The 10,804-nt window shown below is 43.1% G+C and overlaps 1 protein-coding gene across 4 annotated transcripts in view; it reads left to right on the top strand.

Moving 5' to 3' along the window:
* Antp (homeotic protein antennapedia) overlaps nucleotides 1-10,804 on the top strand; it is a 137,200-nt gene extending 126,396 nt beyond the window's left edge. For all 4 annotated transcript variants that reach the window (XM_086916196.1, XM_086916194.1, XM_003691183.4 and 1 more), the window contains exon 3: nucleotides 10,383-10,804. In XM_086916196.1, the coding sequence (XP_086772322.1) occupies nucleotides 10,383-10,636 (254 nt within the window). In that variant the 3' untranslated portion in view covers nucleotides 10,637-10,804. The remainder of the gene's footprint in view (nucleotides 1-10,382) is intronic.

The following is a 10,804-nucleotide window of genomic DNA, read 5'->3' as shown; positions in this document are numbered from 1 at the left end:
GGCAATAACGAAGTGATAATAGCCTCCTTAACCCTGAGGTATCTGTCCTGAGTTGGGTAAGAGCACAGGTTCTTCGTATTTGCTCTTATTTCTCTCGTACCCTTTCCTCTTCGTCCTCCAAATCTGAGGAAACCTTGCAAGGTCAGTCTTTCTGCATCACCCTTTATTTCTTTCTGCCTGTCAGTTTCTCGTCGAACTTTGCTCAAGTGTCGTCTTTTCGAATCGAGTTAGAAGTAGAAGATAAATTTTCTGCCAGTTTTTTGAATTTTTTAACAGAATTGTGAATAAGTGAAATCTGAATTTTTTAATGACCCGAAACGCGTAAATTTTTCAGTGACGAGTTTTCAATATTTGAATTTTTTGGTGCCTCTATAAACTTTTTATATCTTTATAAATCTTTCTTATCGTGTTTCTTTTTTTTTTTTTTTTTTTTTTTGAACAAGTGCAATAGTTCGATTTCCTATATATTTTATTATTTTGAGTGAAGTCGAAGAACGCGTTCTTTCAAACGAAACCATCTCTCGGTACATATCGAAAGCTTGTAAGTACTCTTGCATCAGTCAGTCAGTTTGATTCGCCGATAAATAGTCCGGTGACGAGACTCCCATACGCTTCGTTGCCAGTCAAAGAAGAAAGAGGATCGAGTGCCAGAATCTGCTCACAGATGTCGGCACGTTTACGTCTTTCTTTAGCTGGTCCAACGATATCGTATTTTATTTAGCAAACCAGTATTGATTCCACGTGTCTTTTTACGGAATAAAATAAAAATCGTCCACACCAGATAAAATGAAAAATGAGTTTCACGCCATCTTTCCACGCGGAATAATATATCGTTCAACAAATCATCCCTGTACTGGAAATTGCCATTCAAGAAATTCAATCGGTTCTCCCGTAATAAGGATCGTTCGCCAACAAACAGATCTTGTCTCGATACTAAAATCTACGATTTTCCTCGACCGTTAGCTCTTCCGTGGTTAACACTGCCCATTACAGGCCTACCAATCACGATATAAACCTCATATCAATTTATCTAACCATCCATTCGCGGCTGGTGGCTGCTCGTTTTCTTTCCACGTTGCAAAACACACCGGTCGAGCTAAGCGCGCTATAACCACGACTCCATGAATAATGCATGGCTCAATTTTATAGATGCAGGTGGCTCTCCCGGGCATTTGCCCGGTGAAACCGCGTCGAGATTCCCTGGCACCTTACGCGGGACATTTGCGTTACATAGGTTAGGAAATTCCGACATAGTTGGCTAGCGAAACCCCACCAGCCATTCGAGTGCGCATTCAGTGTCGTTTACTGCCGAACATCACGAAATCCCATACTAAACCTGCACGATTTTCGAACGTGAAAGCCTCTCGTGGCCTTTTTGGCCGGCCTTTCGTTCGCCGCAGCGAAGATTTTCGTTAAATGTCTTCGAATCATGGCTGCTCGGCCCACCTGTCGAATAGAGTGATGTTGCGCACAACGTTGTGCGCAGCATTGTACATTTACGTACTTCTTTCTTTTCGTAACGTCGATAACGTCGCGTTGGAAGACGCGTTTGTTGACAATTTCTCGATCTGCAATATACATACACTGATATCGATCGAATATGTGAATTTAAGAGATAGATAAAAATTCAAGTTTTTCGAAATGATACACGTTGAAGAAATCACGAAGAAAATAGATTAAAGTGTTTAAAAATTTATTGGATTAAATGAGATTAGTATCATTAGTATCTGTGGTATTAATTTCAAAAAAATAGCAATTTTTTTTTTTTTTTTTTTTGAAAATACATATTTTCGAATTTTCCTCGAAAGAAGTTAAGAAATCAGAAGGTTCTCGTGCACAAAGGAGAGAGAGTAAACAGTACTTTACCGAGGCCGAATTGCAAATCGGTCGTTTCTCGCGACTTCCCCACATTATATTCAACATTTTTGCACGAAGCACAATTATTCAATGCAAATATGCAGAGTCGAAGATTTCTTTAACGATTAAACGGCCGCAAGCCATGTTTTCGTACACTGTTTTTAATTCGAGGCGGCGGATGCACCGACACTCAACTTCGATAATTGTTCATCCGCGTATCTCGCGTGTTACCCGCGCGAACCGTCCATTGATTAGCATTTTTTCTTTTCTAATTGATTCGCCGAGCGGATAAAATTAGAACGAATCCTGCCGCGGTTACAACCGCGGCCCGTGATCGAGCTAATTAGCTTGATGGAAGAGAAAGGAACGTCAAAGTTAACGCGGCCGCGGTAATTCGACCATCGTAATTGCGATGTAACAACGAGTGAAACGACGGCGTTCGTGTAGGCGTGTTGCTATCTCGAAAGAGGTTTATATCCTTTGCGAGACGCATTATCATGCGAAAAAAAAAATACACGTAATATTTCTCGCGCAGCCAGGACCCATGAAATGTAACTTCACGCGAAGTGACGTTACAATTCAAACCACCGTGACGTTTATTTCGCATCTTCGCGGGTAAAGGAAGGAAGGAAAGTTTTTTTTTGGAAAAATTCGCCCATCGTTTTTTAATCAAATCAGAATTAAGAAATTTGAAAAAAATTAATTTCAATAACGAAAATAATACTTCGTTTCTCAAAAAAAAAAAAAGTTGTCAATCGTCGTAATATTTCGAGGATTTGGTCTCGATTCTTATTTGAGAAAAATTGACTTGTACGAAAGCCAAGCTGTAATCAATTCTGGTAAAATGAACGTACGATTTTGGCGCCAAAATTCGAAACTTCTTTTTTAAGAAACGAAGCTCACCTATCTGAGAATCGAGTATGTTAAAATAAAATTGGGAAGAGAAATTTCTCATCGAGAGTCAAATTTCGTGGATAATAATAATCATCGTTATAAAAAAATTCGACACGCGTATCGTAAACTCGCAAAATTACGCATTCTTTTCGAAGATGCCATACTCGAGATCGAGAATTTAAATTTCTCGAAACATATATATCCAACTCTGGGATGACGGACGTTGGTAGTAATTATCGATATTGCTCCCCTGGTAGCGTCGAGCGCGCCATCTACGCTCCTTGCGAATTCGATAGAGAGAGCCTATCGACACTCGCGATGCTTTTAATGCATAAGATAATTGCGATCCTTTTGCACGAAAAGATTTATGATATCGAGTTCCTCCGACTCCGCCACCTCTTCCCATTTCCCCTCTCGCTGCCGTGCAGTGCACACGCTTGCGTGTGTGTGTGTGTGTGTGCGCGCGCGCGAGGCTTCCGTTATTGCGCGCGTGTGCGTCTCTCTCTACACGAGCGCCACATTTCTTATGTAATCCGGCTACTGACACGAATGCTTAGCGGACGAACAAAGTGTTGTACCGCGGCGAAGAAACCGCATTTGCAGTCGAATTAATCGCGCGAAATGTCCACGTAAACGTGGCCAATAACCCGTGCCCGCTTAATGAGGAATTGAAATGGCCGACTCCCTCCTTCGATTTCGCGTTTCTTCTCTCTCTCTCTTTCTCCTTTTTTTTTTTCTTATACGGTTACATCGAGGGCGCTTTTCGGGTAATTCGATTATCTCGCGAAAATATGCTGGAAAATATTGTCAAATTGTTAGAAATATAAATTTCGAACGTGTTGAATTGTAATGAAAAGAAAAAAAAAAAAAATAGATATCGAAAGATACTTTTCCAAAATGAATCTAAACGAGATTAATTTCAAAGATATTCACTCGATAAATCGAGAGAATAACGCATTTCCAACCTCGAATACGAACCGCTTGACACCTGTAATTCTTTTTTATCGACATGGTGGGGGGAAAAAAAAAGTCCCTAGATACCATATGGCAGACGTACGATTTTAATTTAACGAAAATTCAACCATTCTTCTCTTCTCGAGACGCGCATATAGTGTCAGATATCGAAGAGAGAGTGAGGGAGAGATTGGTGTCCGAAACGATGGCGGCTTCGTGAGATATTCAAAAAGAGATGGAACCCAGACGAGGCAAGAAAGGAGGAGCGTCGAGGAAATGACGCGAAAGGCAGAAAAGGAGAGAGCGAGGGAGTGGAGTGGCGTGGAGGAGGGCGTAGGGACGGTGACGATGATGGATCGGTCCACAGAAATCCTATGTCCGTTTGCTTTTTGGGCCGCCGCCATGAACTCCCGAGACACAGCCATGGACGATCCCCTGGCATGGCTGGGATAATACGGGCGGTTTCGGCTACACAATTAAATTTGGGGAAATTGGGGCGGAAAAGGGCTGGCCGAATCGCGCGGAAGAAATTATACGGAATGGAAAACGTTTTGAAAAAATTCGTTGCCTATAACTCGTAAATTAGAAATCTCTTGGTGAAAGTTTTTCGAAAGAGATAATAAAATCCAATTTATCATTCCACGAGGGATGTTTTTAACGTAATTTTATCCTCTTCCTTCTCGTGAGAAGAACTTGAAGAAAACGTGTGTAAAATTTATAAACGCACGTGTTTCGACGAGCAAAATTATTTATCACGATGATTCAAGAAAAAAAAAAAAAAACGAATCAAATTTTTGTTTCACAGAATTCTAAATAGGTGTGAATAAAAAGAGGGATAATTTTAGACAAAGTAGGACAGTGATAACTTGGGAATACAAATGCACACGTTTGAGACGGGGTCCATTCTTGCTCATTATCTCTCTAGACTCTCCTTCGGCCTTTCAGACTCTCTGTCTCCTCCTTGTCCGGTTCTGTCTGCTCGTCTACGAACGAAAGACGGGGGAAAAAAAAAAAAAGGAGAAGAGGGAAGAAGAAGGCCTTCTATCAGATACTCTCCTCAGGGGCTTCTAAGCCCCCTCTATGAGTGTCAGTCGACTTGACATTCTTCTTATTCCACCGGCGACTTCTGTTGAATTCCTTTTTCTCTCTCGTCCTTTACCAAGACTTCTTGGCCCAGGTGGCCGTTTCCAAGCTTAGGACACTTCCACTTCGCGATACATACAAACACCAGTATTTCCTGGACGAGAATAAACCAGTGGCCAGCTGTTCGAAATTTTTGTAGTTCGAATCAATAGCAATCTTTCCCTCTATTCATCCTGTTCGATGCTTGTTTTTATTTATAAAACTTTTTAAAATATCGGCGAGTATACGTCGGTCAATTGTTCAATCGATAAATCAATTATTAAAGGTAGAAATTTTGTTTACGATAACTTTTCCTTCCGACGATTGTCACAGAAAGGAACATTCACAATTTCTTTTTTATATCGAAGATTGAGGAAGTTCACAGAGCGTGGAACGCCGCGACCCTGTGTAAACAACCGGCTAAATTCCTGAACGAAAGTTTGCTTGACGTGGCGCGCCCTCTATGCCGAGGCTAGGCTGTCTCCTTTTGCCGGGCAAAAAGCGACGCTTCTCCCCCTCATTCGGGGCGAAGAAAGTTCAACGAAAACAACGTGACATAAAGCAGCCTAGGACGGAAATACAAAAAGCAAGACGGATTGCCGCGCTTAAAATATATGGAGAGTCAGACGGACGTGAGTTGGGGAACCGGAGGAAGTTCGATCACGTGTACCGGATTAAAGAGACCGTTTTCTATGAGCCATTACACCACCATTCAAAAAAATTTGGAATCATATTTTTCCCCATAATCCTCTTGTTTTTCTTTTGTTAATGTAAAACCTCTCCAACCTTAATTTTCGATCAACTCTTATCTATCTTATCGTCATTTTCGTTGATGGAAAAAAAAAAGTATCGCGCTGCTTCATAATAATCACTTCAATTATCGTGATTATAAACGAAACGAGTCGAATCTTCGAAACGCGTACCCGTTCTGAAGAAGGTTTTCCAAGGTGGTTCACCGGGTTCCACGCAATTAATCTGAACCTCTGTCAGCGACGTCGACCGGTCATATAATCCAAGGAGGAGGAGGCTCGTGTATAGCGAGCTGAGGCCCGGTGTATAGGGAGGCCGTGAGAGGGCGAGCGATAAAATTAATGGGATATCTAGGGTATCTAATCGAAGAGCGTTTCAAGGCCTGGCCTTAAGGTGGCCACGTAAAGCTTAGCTTAATTGGGCAGCGAGTGGTGGCCGCGCCTTATTAGCGGGTTACAACATCCGGCTAGCTGTTCATCTGAAAAGTCCTGCATGTATCCTGCGGCGGGTCTGAAAGACCAGTCGGTCCCGGAGAGAAGAGAAACAGAGAAGGAGAAACGGAGAGTGAGTGAGTGAGAGAGAGAGAGAGAGAGAGAGAGAGAGAGAGACGAAGAAGCGGAGCAACTAGCCTATAATAAGCCGTACGGTTGTGTACGTTCTGTTCTGTTCCGTTCCGTTCCTTCATGCTGCGCCAGTGAAGGCAGACCCATAAATCTCTCGAGCATACTCCAGGGGACATTTGATCCTTGCGTAACCCAACGCCGTTAATTTATTGCCCCGCGTTTAAAGTCACCTTCGTCCGCGAGAGAGCAACGGCTACGCCGCCATCAGAACGCCGGTTCAGCATAAACCGACGATTCTGGCCAGCTTTTCTTGTTATCGACCTCTTCACAACATACACCTTACTGTACTGTACTTCGTTCGCGTGATCCATTCTGCATGATCGAATAAAAATCTTTTTCGTTCAAGGACATCGATTCGTCGATTCGCTTGTGTTAGTTACTTACGAGGCTTTGTCTGTGTGTGTGTGTGTGTATATATGTCGTTCCAGCTGTTCAGTGTATCCTCCTCACGATGAAGAAAATCTCGCGCATTCTATGCGAGCCGTGTTTCCCACGACGAGATCGAGCACAATGAAAATGCCGTTTAATTCTTTTCACCCTGCAAGAATGCATACCGGTGATTAATTTGCCGGCGATCTTGCGCCTAGATAACGCTTTCACGCCGCTCCGAGGGCTCGTTCTGCGCGACTTGGGATTCAAGCATTCGATATCGCTTCCTACGCTTTGATATCTTTCTTCGAAGAGAAGGGAGAAGTATCGATTTAAATGTGTACAATTCTGCGAACGAATGGAACCACGGATGATCGTGATCATTGCGAATCCTATTTTTCTACTTCTTTCGACAGGTTAAGTCGTTTCTGTCGTTCGTATACGTTCGTCACGTGGCCACGATGCGCGCGCATCGTCACTCCATCAATTCTGGCACGCGAATAACATGGAATGATCACCTTATATTACATGATATCTCTTTTATTTCTTCGAGATAAGAATAAATTTTTTCCCGATAATTATTGCTCTTGACACCGTATCTTTGAAAAGAAAAGTAATATTAATTGATTGAATGTTTGATGCGATCGTAACTTTTACTATTCTATTCTCCACCTGTTCGCTCAGAATCAGAGGTTAAGTTGCTTGTCAGCATGTGCTCATGATGCGCGCGCAACATCTCCTTACATTTGCTTATTACTCTATATTATTTTTCTATTTCTATATTATTTATTCAAGTTGATTGAATAAATATATAAATATTGAAAGAAATAGATTTGTTTTCGATAATTTCTCTGCACGTTGATTAAAATTTCCCTTCACATCGAGTATCGAACGAATATTTTAATTAAAAATTCGCGTGCTTGGCCAGGGAGAAAAAGTCTAATTCACTGGCCGGACGAGACTAATCAAGATTCGAGTCTTCGCCGCTGGAATCGATTGACTCCGAACCAGACAGCTGCATACGTAACTCGAGAGGATATTGGCAATATCCTTGCGCTACCTTGTTATTAGGATAATAGTTATTCGTGGTCAAGCTAACGCAAGTGTTCGTTCCTAGCGCCTGTGGCATCGGCTTGCATGATATTACGATATATTTTTATAGACAAGATATAATTGATTCTAATAAAAAATTTACAAATCCTGTTTTTCGAATTTTTGTTAACACCAAGGCTATATCGAGCTTGAAGTTTAATTGGCATCAATGACAAACGATCCTTGATAAGTTCAAGGATCGTAGTAAAACTTATTCTTCCACTTGTGATCATGGCATTGCAAAACGCTTTGTAAATTTTTCTTACCACTCGTTGCTGCACTTACGCGTATTTTTAAAGTCTGAATCTTCATTGACACTAATGACAAATTGACCATTGACAAGTTCAATGATCCCTCCCTCTAATGGCACTTGAACTCGGTCATTTTACTTTTGAAGTGTGCGATCGTCGGGGAAAATCGTCTTTCATCGATCCAACGTGACGGGCACACTTGATATTTATTTCGTTTTCACAGGATATAGTCGCAATTAGGCAACTAGAGAGTATTATCGATAAAGAGGCACAAACTAATCGGCACGGGCCAGCTCGAGCGTGACTTAACACCGTTTCATTATTCCGTGAATGCTTTGATGATCTTCTGGGTTAGACGACCATGCAAAGACCGTCTTTAAGGAGGCACCTTCATTAACCGGCTGACGAATGAACATTAATAAGCCCAGGCTTCTAAATGGAGGCGCGTTCGCGCGCGACTCATCAGCTTCTTTGATGAAACCCGTGATCTATGTTTATCCCGGCCATCGTTTGATTGGCTACCCAATTTTGCGGTTTTGAACACGGAACGACGTATTTTTGTGCTCGCCTTTGTGAATTGGACATCAAAGAAATGGATAATAATAGAAATTTCAATTTTGATGGATTTTTAAAAGCGCACGGTTTATTACGCGAGGATGAAATGAAGTAAAAGGCCAAGAGCCCGTAGGATGCGATAGCAACGCCATCGGGCGGGAGAAGCTAGGTTAAAAGTTATAAGAAAACGTTAGAGATTGGTATGTTGTTAATTTGAGAGCGTAGCCCGAAGGGAGGAAGGAAGAGGAAGATGGCATGTTCCCATAGCTTCTCTCTTCTTCTCCGCTTCGTCCGGCTGGGCAACGAGAACCCTCGAATCCTCGTTCTCTCTCGCTGCGGAGGAGAGAGTCGCCATCCGTCTTCATCGGCCGACAGCGCGACGGGCGGCGTTTGCCTCGAATGCTCACCAAGGAGTTTTCTTCTTCTTCTTCTACTCCTCCCCCTTCTCCACCTCCTCCTGCTCCTTCTCGCTGCCTCTCATCCCTCCCTCCCCCTCCTTTTTTCCCTCCCTCGTACACCACCACTCTGAAATATTCTCGTTTTGCCCTCTTGCACTCGTGTGGCAACAGCTAACCTAACCCTTTGAGATTACGTCTCGTGAGATAGTGTACGTGCACACACTCGCGCATCACGTGGGTCCGTGTCGAGAGTCCAGTTGGTCGTCTCGCGTTCTCTCTCTCTCTCTCTCTCTCTCTTTGCGTGGAGCTCTTCTTCCCTCGCTCCCTTGGCAAGTACAATTAATATTCTTGTTCGGGATTCGTGTACCGCCACACCGAGCGCAGATCATGTCACGGATATCTGTAAGGTATCTATCATACGCGGAACTGCGCCTACGAACAGGCGGTCGAGAAGCTTTTTCTTCGTTGGACAAGGATTTTTGTTTCGGCCAGTGTAAAAAGTTTCCCGCGTGCCGAAGCAGGTTGCACGGCGTTCATTAAATATCTCGGATTGCTGCCTCGAGCGCTCTCTGCCGAGTAGACGGGAGATTAACGAAGCGTCCACTCCTGTGGTGTCCACTCTCTTCGTACGCCATAACTGTTTCGAATTGAAAGGAATAAGAAAATACGCGTGTAAAAGTTTAAAATTTTTTCCAACCTTATCGACCCTGTCGTTCTTTCCTTACTCAACTTTTCTTCCACCGTTGCGTCTCTTTTATTCTCAACAACAAGTTGAAGTTAATCTGGGATACACGATGTGTCGATAGAGAACACGTATTTTCACGTCTATTTATAGAAATTCACAGATTAGATTAGGTTCAAGTTAGAGGTTGGATAACTCTTGAACCACGACGTATTTCTAGACCTTATTCGTCGAGTATATATCAATCTGTGGCTCGTATGATAAAAAAGAGCAACAAGACACCGGTACATCTTATTAGTCCACTTGCATTTTAACGAGAACCCGAGTTTCTCGGAACAGGATCGAAATTAGAACGCGCTCTCATAATGCTTTATACTGTAACCGCGTATGCACGCTACTTTGAAATCAAAGTGCTTGGCTTCGAGGGTAATCCGTTTCTCCGCGTACGCTCTGTGAAATATTACCTAGGTTTCGTCGAAAGGAATGGGGGGAGGGGGGGAATTCACGGTTTACACGAATTCGATTCTACGATCAAGGACACGAGTTGATCCACATCCAACCCTCTTCCTCGTCGAAAGAAACGTAGCTTCGATTTATTATGACAAATATACTTTGAATTCGCCTTAAAATAAATTTAATTCTCTTTCTTACAACAACAATGCCCGATTATAATTAAGTTCGCCGCCGATTCGTAGAATAATAGTCGGGCCAGAAAACGGCCATTTCTGAACCATATCGCCTTGTAAACATATCGTGTTACAAAATATCAACACGAAAAGAAACACGAGACTAACGAGAGACGAATTCCCGCGATTCTTGGATCGTTGTGTTCCAGAGAGGAAACGAGGCCGGCAAACGTACACCCGATACCAAACCCTCGAGCTCGAGAAGGAGTTCCACTACAACCGATACCTGACCAGGCGGCGTCGCATCGAGATCGCGCACGCGCTCTGCCTTACCGAGCGGCAAATCAAAATCTGGTTTCAAAACAGACGGATGAAATGGAAGAAGGAGAACAAGTCGAAGGGTACACCCGGCTCGGGCGACGGGGACACCGAGATCTCGCCGCAGACGTCGCCGCAGGGTTGAGAGATCCCCGAGGAGTGGAACTTCCAAAGAGGTCTCATCTCTCTCAGGGTCGTTAATACCTTGTTTCCACCACTACCTCCTCCCCCGTACACACACGCATATACACACATATATACACACACGCACAATACACCTCCTTCGAAAAGAAAGAAGAAGAATCCCCTCTCC

This window comes from Apis florea, unplaced genomic scaffold (assembly GCF_048593485.1).
Source record: "Apis florea isolate Af1SG1 unplaced genomic scaffold, ASM4859348v1 contig_37_pilon, whole genome shotgun sequence".
In the NCBI taxonomy this organism is placed as follows: Eukaryota; Metazoa; Arthropoda; class Insecta; order Hymenoptera; family Apidae; genus Apis; species Apis florea.
The sequence above is the reverse complement of the archived record's forward strand: the minus strand, read 5'-3'. Positions and strand labels throughout refer to the sequence as shown.